Source organism: Solanum dulcamara, chromosome 1, assembly GCF_947179165.1.
Source record: "Solanum dulcamara chromosome 1, daSolDulc1.2, whole genome shotgun sequence".
Classification (NCBI taxonomy): domain Eukaryota; kingdom Viridiplantae; phylum Streptophyta; class Magnoliopsida; order Solanales; family Solanaceae; genus Solanum; species Solanum dulcamara.
Window position 1 is genome coordinate 220,537 of NC_077237.1, and position 14,643 is coordinate 235,179.

At 33.9% G+C, this 14,643-nt stretch overlaps 3 protein-coding genes across 3 annotated transcripts; 1 reads left to right on the forward strand and 2 right to left on the reverse strand.

Moving 5' to 3' along the window:
• The first annotated feature begins 434 nt into the window (after window positions 1-434).
• Window positions 435-1,873, forward strand: LOC129885606 (thioredoxin domain-containing protein 9 homolog). The gene is made up of 4 exons (XM_055959942.1): window positions 435-653; window positions 733-1,008; window positions 1,145-1,303; window positions 1,418-1,873. Exons 1-4 carry the CDS (start codon window positions 507-509, stop codon window positions 1,598-1,600), a joined length of 765 nt encoding a protein of 254 aa, XP_055815917.1. The 5' UTR covers window positions 435-506; the 3' UTR covers window positions 1,601-1,873.
• Window positions 1,874-3,637: 1,764 nt separating this feature from the next.
• On the reverse strand, window positions 3,638-6,408 carry LOC129895770 (trihelix transcription factor GT-2). Its single transcript, XM_055971537.1, has 2 exons — window positions 5,708-6,408; window positions 3,638-4,779 (listed from the first exon to the last, which is right to left on the reverse strand). Exons 1-2 carry the CDS (start codon window positions 6,157-6,159, stop codon window positions 4,026-4,028), a joined length of 1,206 nt encoding a protein of 401 aa, XP_055827512.1. The 5' UTR covers window positions 6,160-6,408; the 3' UTR covers window positions 3,638-4,025.
• A 102-nt stretch (window positions 6,409-6,510) lies between these two features.
• On the reverse strand, window positions 6,511-11,467 carry LOC129895780 (SNF1-related protein kinase regulatory subunit beta-2). The gene is made up of 4 exons (XM_055971548.1): window positions 11,156-11,467; window positions 10,416-10,594; window positions 10,140-10,302; window positions 6,511-7,137 (listed from the first exon to the last, which is right to left on the reverse strand). Exons 1-4 carry the CDS (start codon window positions 11,309-11,311, stop codon window positions 6,811-6,813), a joined length of 825 nt encoding a protein of 274 aa, XP_055827523.1. The 5' UTR covers window positions 11,312-11,467; the 3' UTR covers window positions 6,511-6,810.
• Between the last annotated feature and the right edge of the window lie 3,176 nt (window positions 11,468-14,643).

The following is a 14,643-nucleotide window of genomic DNA, read 5'->3' on the forward strand; positions in this document are numbered from 1 at the left end:
GTAAGTTTTTTCTGGGCCCAGTGTTTTCGAGGCGAGTCCAAGAGCTGAATGAACCAAAAACACTTCGGGGTGCAAATTAAAGGCATAGATCCATAAGACTCAAGTTCTGGGCGTAAAAATATACGTCCCAGCATTATTTTTTTTTAAAAAAAAATCATTTTTACTTTAAATTATATTTTTTTTATTATTGGTGTAATAATATTTATATTTTATGCTATCATATTTTTTAAGCTTGTAGTGATTTTTTCCTAAAATATATAAATAAACTCTCATAAAAAATGTCATTACTATAAATAATTTTTTAGATAGTGGTGATGGTGGGGATGAGGGTTGTTGGTGGGGGTGGGATTTGCCTCTACATTTTGGGTACATTGTCGTTTTAAAATAAATTTTCGTATATTTATAATGCTTCGGGGAACCAAAACAACATGGGACTTGAGAATGAATGATGGATAGACAAGAGATAAATAAACTAGGTTTAAGCGGGCCGGGGCAACCCGCTAGGTATGTGCCGCACAAACAAAGAGGACATCGCATCCATTTCAAATTTGAAGAACAACAAACAGATTATCTTCATTTCCCCCAAATCAAAAAAAAAAGAAAAAAAGAAGCAGATTACTCCATTTTCAACCATGGAGAATGCGGTTCAAGAGGTATTAATTAACATTATAGAGTACCAAATTTGATGTAAATAATTTTTATTTATTTATTTATAGGAATTGTTAATTGCAGATAGTGGCGAAGCAAGTGTTGACAGTTGCAAAAGCGGTGGAGGACAAGCTTGATGAAGAGATTCACGCCTTAGATCGGTTAGATCTTGATGATTTGGAGGTATTGAGAGAACGTAGATTGCAACAGATGAAGAAAATGGCTGAAAAACGGAATCGTTGGATTTCTCTCGGACATGGAGAATACTCCGAGATCCACGCTGAAAAGGACTTTTTCTCTGTTGTTAAAGCTAGTGATCGCGTTGTTTGCCATTTCTACCGCGATAATTGGCCTTGCAAGGTATATTTCGAGGATTTGTGATAATTGCTGTTTCCCAGCCCCCTCGGCCTCTCTATACCGTTGAATGATGTATTTTTCCTTCTTCCTTGTAAAATAATTTTCCAGCCAAGTTGTGTGTTTTTGATTTTGATTGTAGGTGATGGACAAGCATTTGAGCATACTGGCAAAACAGCATATAGAGACACGTTTTGTGAAAATTAATGCAGAGAAAAGCCCCTACTTGGCTGAGAAGCTCAGAATTATTGTTCTTCCAACCCTTGCCCTCATCAAAAATGCTAAAGTTGATAACTACCTGGTATGTGTGTCCAGTTAACAATAAACTTTGCAGTTCATTCGTTTCTTTTTTAGTTGGTTCTTAATTCTGAGCCATTATCTTATAATCGTCTTTTCATGGCTCCATGTATATTAGGTTGGATTTGATGAACTAGGGGGCACCGATGAGTTTAGCACCGAGGAACTTGAAGAGAGGTTAGCTAAAGCTGACGTTATCGTTTTTGAGGGTGAATCATCAAGAATTTTATCAAAATCCAAAGCTCAGTCCAAGAAGAGTGTCAGGCAGAGTACAAATCCTGATTCGTCCGACTCAGAGTAATAACTTGTTTATGTATTCCTTTCCAATACTAAAAATATATTACGCCTATCCCGAAGAATTGAAATAGCTTGTTTCGATTGGGGAATTTTGCTGTAAGCTATTATTGCTTTCGTTATATCTAATGGAACGAACATGTACTACTATTGATGCCTACTTTTGTTGTTGTTTTTGCGTTAGTAGTGTATAATTTTGGGGGGCTGATAATACATTTTATATGTTCCTTGTTAAATTGGTGATGCATTCTTGCTCATACAAATTTTCTCTTCAAATAACTCTTTGTTCATTAAATTTTGTATTGCTTATCCCTTGTTTCCATAATGTTTTTAACAGCTAAAACACTATATTTTTTTCCCAAATATTGAAATTTACTTTGTCTATAATTTGTTGTGAGTCCGTCATTTTTGCAGATTCTATTCCTGCATTAGGCTTTATCCTGCTGTTTGACAAGTGTTCGTTCATTTCTCTCCCAACTAAAACAAATCTCGATTCTGACGGCTATGATTTATGATTATCGTTTACGAGGTCATTATGATGGTCCCAAACAATTTAGGAGTCAAAAAAATTCAATCACCATGAATGAATACTAAAATTTTATTTCGTGACTTCTAACTCTACAAAAAGTGGTATGGATCCTACATAGACTATGAGTATCATTCACTGAGTCAATATAGATGGTATTAGGAGTGTACATGGACCGGGTTGGTTTGAATTTTTTACAAATCAAACCAAATTATTTGTGTCGGGTTATTTAATCTATAAACCAAATCAAATCAATAAAAATTGGGTTTTTCGATATCAATTCTCGAGTTTTTCGGGTTGGTTCGGATTTTTTTACAAATCAAATCAAATCATTTGTAGCCTAATAGGATTTTCTAATTACATAACATGTTTTGGGCTTCTGGTGTTCATTTCCTCTTGAGCTTTTTTTGTATATTATTTAGATGACTTTTCAAATTCAAATCTAAATGTAAGAAAGATAACAAAAATTATGAAAAATTTTAAGAAAATATTTATAAATTACATTTTAATAAATATTTTTATGTATAACATAATTTAATATCTATAATCGGGTCAGTTTGGGTTCGGTTTGACTTTTTTTAGTTAAAACCAACCAATCCTATAATGGTCGTTTTTTTTTCCAAACACCAAACCAAATCAAACCAAACTATTAGTCGGGTTTTTTTTCCGATTTGGTTCGATTCGTTGGTTTGGTGCGGTTTATCGGTTTGTCCTGTACAGCCCTATCTAGTAGTTGTAAAAACTGTTAAAATTTATCGAATTCTTTTACAATCTTACCAAATGAGCATATCATAGTTTAGAAATAAAATATTAAAAATACTATCATAAGGCACCGCAATGATAAATCGCATATATACATAAATTCTTTTATAAAAAAATATATTTACAATTACAAACTTTCAATACACCACATTGAGTCCATTCAAAGAAAGATGTTTTTGTTTCTTTTCGAGAAAAGTATTAAAAACATCCTTAAAGTTGGCGCAAATTATTAATTTAGTCTCCGAACTATTGACGAGTTTAAAAACACCCCTCTACTTGACTAACTGAACTTAAATACATCCCGGTCTGAAACATGACAAAGCAAGTGGACTCAAACTCTTATAGGAGCATGAGATCTTAATAAAAAGTCGAGAGAAGTGTTAAAAACACCTCTAAACTTGACGAGAGTTTAAGAGTATATTTCATTCATGTTGCAAGATTGAGGGTGTATTTAAATTCAGTTAGTCAAATAACCCAAATAGTTTTAAATCTATCAATAGTTCAACGACGAAACTAATAATTCGTGCCAAATTTAAAAGTGTTTTCAATAGTTATTTCTTTTCCTTGCACCCAAGTTTCTGATCCACATATTCTGCATTTCATTAACCTAATTTCTAGTCACTTCTAACATTCTGTTATGTTTTAATGATAAAGTAAGCTATATACATATGTCATTTTTTTGGCATTCTAATAAATCATCTTTACTATAAATTATGAGAGTAATGGAAGTAAAAGTGATTGTGAAATTGAAAGGCAAAAAAAAAAGAAGAAGTGCTATACTTCCTAGATTGCCAATATTCATTCTAACAATAAACAACAATCTGAATGTCCAGGGGCCAGCCGTATCATACTAAGTTTTATATAAACTACAATGGAGAACTCTTGTTACCAAAATGCATGCAAGAACAAGCAACTCAGTACAAGAATCTACAGTCCTCTCGAAGACATTTGAAAGAATATAAATAGAGATATGCTTACACCTATCATGACATTTACTGCAGCAATAAGTCCATGGTGTTGGTTTGTCAAGGTGAAGTTTAACCAAAGTATTTGGAGAGCCTGATCGATCCTCCATCGGATAAGCACATCCTTCGCGACAGATGAGGCAGTAAGAGATATCCAGGAACAGGACTTGGCCAGTATTTTACTCTTCTGGATCCACATTCTTGCTTTCTGTCTCGATCTTCACACAATTTCCAGTACCTTGGTTAAGCAGTCCGTTCTTATAAAGTATGTCCAATTCATGGAAATAAGGGCACGATCTGTAGTTTTTTGGACGTGTCTTGCCACTGTCAATTGTCCTTTTATAGTACTTGTTAATGTTCTCCCATTTTTCTTTACACTTTTTTGATGTCCGAATGTAACCCATCTTAGCCAATCCATCCGCTACCTCTTCCCACACGGATCCTTTAGCCCCTTTAAGAAACTTGTGATCTAAAGAAGTTCGAACTGATACAAGGGCTTGTACTTCAGATTTTGGCCATCTCCTATTACATGGATCAGATCTAACATCACCTTCTTGACCATGAACTTCACCTTCATCTTTAACTAGACTTGTTACTTCTGATGATTTTGGAATTTGGAACTCTTCACCTAACAGATTCTCAAGGAAAGCAATAAGAGCCAAGTTTCTAGATGTCTCTTCAGCTCTCAACTCCCCATCCCGCTTTGCCCTTTCTACCTCCTGCTGCTTCCAAGCTTCTTCCCGGATGATTCTCTCCGCTTCCTTCTTCTCTATCATCTCTATTAATTGTTTGTGCATCTGCTCTTGCTTTTCCATCAGCCTCTTTACCATGTCTTCAAGATATAATTTAAGATTCTTCTGTGTTTCCCTCTTTCTCTTCCTATTTAAATGTTCTTCAATGGCCTCGGATGATTCACTGTCATCTGAAGACGAGCTGCATCAAGGTAAATGCCAGTTGTATCAGTTTTTTCACATCCTAATAAAAGAAAGTTATGGCTTGGGAAGTCCACAGATTCTTGAAACATACTATTGCAAATTCTTTCATATCTTCAGAATTTCATAAGAAACCAATCTTTCCTAGAAAATCACTTTTGTTATTCAAATAAATCATCGTCATGCAATTATATCTGGATTACAATAGGTAACATTATCCAGCAGAACTATGTTGGAGTATGTTGCTGGCATTAAAAATCAGACCTTGGCAGTAAGTTTGAAGCACAGGAAACTGTTAATCCCAGCGCAACCAACCGTACAAATTCAAGACCTTATTAGCCCCTTTCTTTCCCCTATATGACATCAACCACAACATAACCAATGTAGTCTCACAAAGTAAGTTCAACGGAGGGTAGAGTGTACGTAGACTTCACCAAACACCGCAGAGGTAGAGAGGTTGTTTCCGACAGACCCAGCTATGACATCAACCAGTAATCTACTAAATGATGTAGATTTGATACCCTTAAAATGACTTCTAAGGTGTAAAATGTAAAGAAAGAAGAAAAAGTATGAACCATTTATAAGGTCAAAGGTTTTGAACTTTTTCTAAAATAAGTTTCAAAAAGCTAAAATATTTTTTGACAAAAGCACTTTAAGCTTAAATTTAAAGTTTACTGGCAATGACATCAAGTATTTTCATTTTGGTCCCAACTTTATGTGACAAAAGCACTGAATATAATTACTAATTGGCAACAAAAACAATTGGAATTAGAAAGTTCAATAAAAAAATACTGCAATTACGAATTGTATAAGCTCAAAATGAATATTTAAAGAGCTAATTACCACTAAATGAAGATCTTTGCTCACATAATCTAATCCCATAAATATCAAACAGCATAATAAGGCATGACAAGAATACAGGAGATTACCTAAATTCAGCCTCCAAAATACGAGTTTGCGAGATCAAATTCAAGCAATCAGCATGAAACTCCGACTTCATTTGCTGAACTGCCGAAATATCCGCCTCCGAGCACCTAGCAACGCCATTCTCGTCCAAGGAATCAACAAATCCACACTCTCTCGACGTATTTTGAGCAGAAAACTGACTCAAAAACCCTAAATCACTGGTGCAAGTCATCAAAGCTTCGTCCATATCACAGTTGTTTTCCACCATATCGACATAGTTTCGGCCATTTCCAAACCGCACCGGACGGAGTTTACGGACAGGGGAAACCGGAAGGTGGTGGATTTCCGGCGGAGGAATAACGGCAGATGGATTGTCGTAAACGACGTTAGTGGATTCAGGGAAAGGAGAAAGATTTTCAGCGAAAGAAGCGATGTCGTTTGATAGATGGCCGTCGCCGTCGGTGAGAGGTTCCATTGGAGAGGTAAAAAAAAAAAAAAAAGTAATATAAAGCGGCGGCGGAAGGAAAATGGAGGGCTGGTAAAAGCAAAGTAAAATGGGGTAAAAGGGAAAGGAATCACCGAATTAGCGATTTTTTATTTTTGTGTTAAGTTTCATCTCTTATTTATTACGTGTCACATGGTTAGCCTATCTCCAATTTCACTTGCGGTGAAGGTTCAAAAATCAAAAATCGGTTTGATCCCATCTTCTTGACACGAGCACAATTAATATATCTTTACAAATACTTAAGTTACTAAGTTAAATATGAAGAATCCATCCATTTGATTTGTTTTCCACAACACTCTTTCTCCACTTCACTTGCTCTGATTGTAATTCAACAAAACTAAAAGACAAAATTTTCATTCAAAACAAGAGATTATGGTTCATGGATTCCATTAAAAAGCTTAAACATCCTATCCTATCTACTAAACTCTAGATTCCAGCACAACTCAAAAGTACAACAAGCACAGTTTCTCTCTTTCAACCGTGTTATTTTTCGTGTGAACTGCGAATAAGTGATTACAGGTAAACCAACACATTTCGTTGCTGCTTTTCTTGAGTGGCCATGAGTTGTCACCAGATTTAAGTTATTAAAAGACGTATCATCCAGACGGGTGTTGGGAACGTTCACCTCTGTATGGACTTGTAAAGTACCACTGTCGCATATTTGGACAGGAATCGATTGGTTGAACCGAGTGCTACCACAGACGGGGTACTCTTTCCTTTCTGCATGTACAGGTGGTTAAGTACCACATGTTGGGGTCTCGACAAAGGAGGTGGAATTTCCATGTGAGATGATGGAACGTTAAGCAAAGTCATCTGTAGATGAGGCGGAACTAAAGGTGGCTCCTTGGCGTAGTCCTCTGCTCCAAGTTGCATGTTATTGTAGCTGGAATCTGGGGACTGAGGAGGTTCAAAACCAGAAATACTTTCAATATCTTCTGGTACATAATCCTGCATCATGCATCAAACAGCACAAGTTTTTGTCAGTTTAGTTTCCAATCAACCACAACCTTTGTCAACTTGTCACTTTTCAAAGCGAGGAAACGAAAGACTTGACGTATTCACTTCTCGGTTTGAGAGGGAGGGGTAGAGCATATACTGTTCATCATTAGGACAGTAATGAGAACAAAGTCTAATGGAAGTTTGAGTACCCCAAAATGCCGTCTATGCTGATATGGTCACACACACGAACAAATCACAACACTTTTTTACCTTTCACAATCATCCAATCTGCCTACGTAGTTTTCTTTCAAGGTAGGTAGTTAAGCAACTGAAATAGAGACAAAGAAGACTTGATATTTTTATATATTTATGTTATTTTATATAGTTTTCACAAATGTCAAGAATTCAATTATCTCACCAACTCATATTTAAATTGGCGCGAAATTTTCTATATCAAACTAACTTTTCACCTATTACTTTAATTACTTCTTCTTTGCTACATATCAAGTACGTTTATAAGAACTATTTATAAAGTACACACGTCAAATTTAATATCTTAAGTCGGGTGGCATTTTCTTTTCTGCAACCATTTTGAGTAGCAATAGGTTTGGGGACGGGAAGCAGGTGCTAAAGTAGGATGCATATGAGGCATTCATAAGCCAAGTTTCAAGCAGCAGCAACACTCTATTTGCTTCTTCCTTTTTCCCTCTATAATTAGTAGTTAGGTTGGCCGTATGTATACGTCTATTTCACTCAATTTGAGTCAGTTTCATGCCAATACTCAAGATAAGTGTTATATAAGTTAGAGATTCTCTAAATTATGTTTTTTTAAAAGAAAACTAAAACTAGAGGTTCTCTAAATCTTAGTCTAATCCCTATAGTAACATAGAAATACTACAACAACAACAAATCCAGTATAATTCCACCATGTGGGGTTCGGAGAAGGTAGAATGTATGCAGACCTAACCCCCACCTTGAAAGGTAGGACGCTGTTTTCGAAAGACCCTCGACATAGACTATAGTAACATAGAAATATCTAAACAAAAACGACTCCTAGCAAACCAATGGGTCAAATGTAAGTGTATCAACACAACTAAACCTAATCAAGCGTTTCGTATCATCTATATGGATCTTTTGCTTTCACTGTTTTCTTTTTGAGAAAGGTAATGGTTTTATATACATGTAAGCACAAAGATTGTGCCAAAATTACAAACAGACTCAGTTCCTTTAACATTAAAATAGGAAGTTGAGAAAATCTAAAATCCTATCCTCTGGGTTGACTTCTTCTAGTCAACACCAAAAGCGCAAAAATGACGGGCATATGTGTTTCAGTATATGTTTTTTCCGTATTTTCTCTTAAGACATCTTTGGATCTTTCGCTTTCACTGTGTTCAACTCTTTGCTAAGTCCACATGAGTTTCAAGAAACTATGTAGTGTCTGTTAAGGTTAACAGCAGCTAAATAGTATGTACAGTAATTAAATTTATTGATGGCTGAATCTTGCATGCTTCTGATGAGAAGTGGAGTAAATGTATTTTTTTTGGAAAAAAGAGAATAGTTTTGGCAATTTTGCTTGCACGCATGAAGCACAATTGCTAGTGCTGTGAATAGACAGTAGAGAAGAAAAGGGGGAAAATAGAAGAATTTGCAGTGAATGAAACAAAGGCACAACTCATTAGAAAAATGGCCTAATTTTGGGCTGCCGAAAGCACTAAGGAAGTTACAAAAACTGCCAAAACCAAACAAAACAAATTCACAATTAATAGTTCTGCTATAAAGACTACCACATATGTAGCAAAAATTCGCTTATAAGAAGGAAATAAAAACTAGCCCAAACAGCTTAAAGAAAAATTTCTTACTATAGACATATTACAAAGATTCTTTATGAAATTCAGCACAAATACAAAAGTTCCAGGAGGTCATGGAAGACAATTAGAGGGTATGAGAAAAAACTATTTTCATAAATTGTCAAGAGTGATTTTCCTCTTTAGTTCACTTCTTGCTCTTTCTTGGTCCCATTTTAAACTTTTATAAGTTGCACAGTGGTGAGGTTAGTTTATCTTTATCCATTCCTTGATATTTCTCTGTGTGTGTATATATATATAATATCAACAACAACACATATAGTATAAACCCACAGGGGGATCTAGGAAAGTAGAGTGACCTTATAAGACCTTGAAAGGTAGAGAGGTTATTTCCGATAGACCTTCCGCTTGTCGAGTAAACACTACTTTTTCAGTTTTCACCAAACTCTCTGCATTGAAAGACTAACTATGGAGTAGAGAGCTCTTCCATAATTTCTTTTATTTGTAGAGAAGAGCTGGTCCTCACTTTATAAACTTCCTCTACTCTCTAAGCAACATGACAACTTATACAAAAGGCATAGAATAGGATGAATTATTTGTGATGCATTGACACCGTAATATAATGACATTTTTTTTTTAAAGTTAAGGCTTAGTCTGAGAAAAAGGCTAGATTCAGTAAGTCCACCTTTTGGACCAAAACACTTTACAATCTATATCCATGCCATATTTGAACAGGACAAGGATCCATATGCTGACACTTCTTGTTTCCATAATGAGATTGTCACAGAGCAAAAAAGTCCAGGTTGGAGAGACTCCCATAGTTGTAATTCAATTCCCTTACAGTGTTCACTATTCACAAGCCAAAACTTCATTTTGGAAACTAATATCTTGCAGTTGCATAAAAAATAACAATTATACTCTTCTTGGTTAAAAAGGGTAATTAATCTGACTCATATTTATGTTCACATAGGCAAATAAAGCGAGGCCGTGTATAGACAATCTCAAAGGCCAACAATATGTACTTAAGTTTTGATAGTGTGTCTATATATATAGTGTGTGTATTAGCTGAGTCCCTATTGGACGTCCAGTTTCTTCTATTCTTGCTTTGATCCTTGTAATAGGAAAATACAATATAAACTAGGCTTGGAATTCAATAGAATCCTTGAGAGAAAATGGACGGAGATAATTTTGAGACGAAAAATGTACCTTCACATCCAAAATATTGCAAGTATTCCCTGCTTCATCCTGGACGCATGGCAAGTCAGGAGAACACCTCCATTGTCCATCAACTATAAACCTATACTGGTAAACTCCAGAAGGAAGCACCTTCAAAATGGTGAAATCTTTACCAGATCTTTGCAAAGGGTTCCTGAGAAATAAATTTTTCATTTTTCCGAGTCAACTTGCAATCTTAAAGCCCAAAAAGTTGAGAACTGTCATTTTCAATGTAAAACTTGGATGAACAAAACCAAGCTTACAAACCTTGATTTCCAATCATCCCATGATCCCTCCACGGCAACTTCTTTGCTATCATAGGTCCATGATATCAGTGTGGGAACTCCTTGCTCATCATTCAAATCTTCGTACCCTGAGGTAGTTTGCATCCATGAAGGGTTTGGGATATGCAACTCCTCAGGTCTTTGTAAAGGGACCACTGGCATCTGGGACAAAACATTTCAAAACAAACAAATTCATATATTTCCTCTCAAAAGAGAACCTCCCGGCCTATAAGAAGATCAACATCTTGAACCAATAATAAACACAACACAAATATATGTAAACTTTCTTGCTAGATAACTTTAAATGCTTGTTAGTGCTTAACAACAATTCCCTAAAGCCAATTTTCCCTATCTTCGGACCCTATATTTTTCGATCATCCTCCAATATATACAAAAGGTAGCACTTTCCAAATTTCAGACAATCTGAATATTGCTGTAAAACTCTTCAAATTCAAATTCTGAATTCCATTATGTGAGGAAACAATCATTAAAGTTTATTAACTAATTACAAAACATATTTGTTAATTCCCCAGAAAAGCTCAAACTGTTCAAAGAATTGACGTTTCTTCAGATCTAATTTCAAAGTACAAATCTATCCAGCCTAAATCTACATCAAATCTTCAAAAAGATCAAAACTTTACATCAAAACAAACAACCCAATACTACAATCAGCCAAAAAAAAAAACACCCCCTTCACTTTTTTTTTTTTGGTCAAGAACTGACCTGAGGTCGAAACATCAATGGAGAATGAAAATCCCTAGGACTTGAAGGTGGAGATTGACCCATGAATTCACCATCTCGAGCATCCATAGTTTCTTGAACCCCAACACCATCAACACCAGATTGACCAATTTCTTCTCTTCCATTAACATTCCCCATTAAAGTTTGTATTTTTTAAAACAAAACCCAGAAAAGAACCTACTCGGAATCTACAAAAAAAGATATTCCTTTTGTGGAAAAAAGAACAAAAAAAAGAGTGTGTGTAACTATATAAACACGATTTACCCACTACTTTTTTTATGACATCACAATTAACATTGACATTTTAATTATGGTAAAAAAGAAATTATGATTATGGAGAATCAAAGGAAAGAAGAATTGGATTTCTCCTTCCATTTTAGATTTTAGATTAGATTGAGTGCTGATGAGTGAAGTGAGGAACACACCAGTTTTTTTTTTTAATAATAATAAGAAATTGGAAAAAGAAAAAACGAAAGGTGAAAATTGATACTTTGTGCAATCCAACAAGTTTGGAACTATGTTAGCTTCTGTATTTTGCACAATATGCTATAATGACTAATTATAGCATAGTTGGTTCGTTTTAATATTTTATCTGATTTTAATTATGATTGAAATTTAAGAAATTAATTATTTTTTTTGAATTTTGTATTTTTAAAATTAAAAATATGTTAAATATATCAAAATACTTTTTATTTGTTATTTTAAATTTAATATGTGTAAAATTAAAATTAAAGAATTGCTAAATAGAAAAAGAAATATCCTTTTTAAACGAATTTAAAAAAAATAAGACAAACGAATTGAAATTTGGAGAGAAATTGCTATTACTACTCCTTCGGTCCCAATTCATGTGTCAACATTTGACTTTTGATTTGTGTAACTATAAACCATTTCATCAAGAATAACAAAAGAATTTAAAAATTAAATTATTTTTAATTACGAAAGGATAGTATTATTTTCGGAACAAACTAAAAAAAAGGAGAATATGTCATGTAAATTGAGAAACAAAAAATACTACTTTTCCTTGATCTATATATACACACACACTAGATTCATCGCACGTGCGTTGCACGTGTATGCCTCATCTTAAGATTCATATAAGCGTAAATAGTATCCATACTATATTTGTTCAAACTATTGGATATGCAATAATGGTATAATTTAGGCATTGTTTCTTGATAATTTAAATGAATAGTCGTAATGGATGATTCAGGCTCACCAAAATAAGTTTGTGAATAGTACTCTATTACGTCCGACTAATTGGTTGCTTTACTGATTTCTTTTGGTTGTCGGGAAGTAGTTGAAGAACGTCGTTTTCAAAGTTTCATATTAGTTCAATAGATAATTTGTTGTCTAAGGTTAAGATAATTTGTAAGTAACTAATTGAGCCAAATCAATATTTGGGACCCATATTTATGCCGAGTGATGAAATATAGGTTATCTTTAAGTAGTACCAAAATAGTTGTATCGTAATTTTTAATAATTAAGTCTACATGATAGTAGTGTGATATTTGAAAGTTAAATTGTGATGGTCATCTCGTCTCATATTCAACCGAACCTATGAATACAAACCAATGAAAGTTTATTTGTTTTTTCAAAGACACTAACAACCAAAAGAGATCAAGCAGTGATAATTAGAAGTGAGCACATTAAATTAATTGTACAAATTTCATCAACAAATATTTGAAAGTAAAACAATTTATGTAGATCTAATGAAACAGAGAGTTATCGGAGAAAATAGTTACTTGTGAGAGTTTATATGCATTTTGTTTGGCATCTCTTTCCATTTCTATATAAAGGGATAAATCATATGGGAATAAGCATCAATGTTCACGTGAGAATGCAGTTAATTATTTTTACAAATTACATGAGCATGAACAATCTGACGAATGAGTACCATATTAAGTAGAATAGAGGATCATTGGAATGTTTGTCATTTTGAAAGCTTATTACAAGTTTGGCTTGTAATCCGGAGAATATTGAAGTGTATATGGAGTATTTATCTTAGTCAGATCTAATTTAGGTGAGTTTATTTCATTAAATTCAATACTCCGTTAAATGTCTTTTGTTTGAAGTTCATGCATATTTTAGCTGATTTCCACAACGTTGAGTGAGTTCATAATGTGTTGTGTTGTGAGGGATTACAATCTTAGCCTTTATGAAATAGAAATGTATGCATTGTTGGATTTAAACTTGAAAGGACCAATGAAATACCGTTGCCAGTTGCCACCGAGAAAAAACTTAACTACGATGTTAAATTATAGCTCGAACTTAACATCATTTTTGGTTGGTTATTTATCTTTATAAATAAATAAAGATAGTAAACTGTGATAATCTTAAATGGTTGAATCATTATAATGACGTTGGGCCAATATTATTTTATGAGAGAATAGATGACACAATTCATAAGGCTCTGCCAGCAAAAGTGATATAGTTTTAAATTAGAAAAACGCTCAAATATTATGAATTCACACTTAGGTAATAAGATACATACATTGGTTTAGCAAGAGAAGGAACTCATTGTTTAGTTCCATTATCAAGAAAGTTATCTATTTTGTCTCGACTTTTATATTTTTAGGCATAATACATAAATTGACTCCTAAACTTGGTTTCAAATTTTATATACCTTCAATTTTTATAGTGCACAAATAAATATTTTAACTATTCATTTTTAAAACAAAAAAACACGCGAATCCAACATGACAAAACGCATGATGGAGACGCAATTCAAGTGCATCACGTGTCATTTTTGAGGCCCAGAACAAAAAAAAAGTGGAAATGACATTTTTACCTTTAATGAATTTCTTTTTATTAATTATAAAATACGCGTAATTTTTTTAATTACGTGGCAGCCACTGAGTGACTCAAAAATCCACATGGGAGCATTTGTATATTACGCATTTTGGCTATTGGATTCACGTGTTTTTTTGTTTAAGAAATGGATAGTTAAATTGTTTATTTGTGCACTATGAAAGTTAGAGGTCATACTTAAAATTTAAAGTCAAGTTTAGGAGCTAATTTATGTATTATGCCATTTTTTTAATTTTTGATTTGGAGATGATCTTCAGTGTTTTACTTGCCCCTCTTCCTTCGCAGCCTCACTGCTTTTACTTCTTCTTTCACTATAATTGGTGCTTCATTTTCGATTTCATCTAGTTCTTGAGCAATTAGACTCCTTCGTGGGTTTGCATTATTCATATCAATACTGACAAGAAGGTTGAATTACTTGTCTTTATTCAACACCAACTTGCAGTAGTTCTTACATTCTTCCTTCTATAAAATATGTCAACAATTGGATATGTTAGGGTGAAAAGCTGTCGGAAAGTTACTTATTCAAATATTTAATAATTTTGGTTTAAAGTTAGTTCATCTATAGTGTAAGATGTTATAATTACAGTGCATACGTCTACAGAGGTGGTTTTGATGTACTCTTTCCTTGGCACAAATTATATGTAAGGACTGTTCTAGTGATG

Excerpts from the sequence above, each read along its gene's own strand:
- LOC129895780 (XM_055971548.1), bottom strand. The coding sequence starts at position 11,311 with ATGGGGAATGTTAATGGAAGAGAAGAAATTGGTCAATCTGGTGTTGAT. Across the intron at positions 10,595-11,155 it reads CATTGATGTTTCGACCTCAG|ATGCCAGTGGTCCCTTTACA; the intron begins GTCAGTTCTTGA and ends GTTTTGTCCCAG. Across the intron at positions 7,138-10,139 it reads GCAATATTTTGGATGTGAAG|GATTATGTACCAGAAGATAT; the intron begins GTACATTTTTCG and ends TGCATGATGCAG.
- LOC129885606 (XM_055959942.1), top strand. The coding sequence starts at position 507 with ATGTGCCGCACAAACAAAGAGGACATCGCATCCATTTCAAATTTGAAG. Across the intron at positions 654-732 it reads TGGAGAATGCGGTTCAAGAG|ATAGTGGCGAAGCAAGTGTT; the intron begins GTATTAATTAAC and ends TGTTAATTGCAG. Across the intron at positions 1,009-1,144 it reads GCGATAATTGGCCTTGCAAG|GTGATGGACAAGCATTTGAG; the intron begins GTATATTTCGAG and ends TTTTGATTGTAG.
- LOC129895770 (XM_055971537.1), bottom strand. The coding sequence starts at position 6,159 with ATGGAACCTCTCACCGACGGCGACGGCCATCTATCAAACGACATCGCT. Across the intron at positions 4,780-5,707 it reads ATTTTGGAGGCTGAATTTAG|CTCGTCTTCAGATGACAGTG; the intron begins GTAATCTCCTGT and ends ACCTTGATGCAG.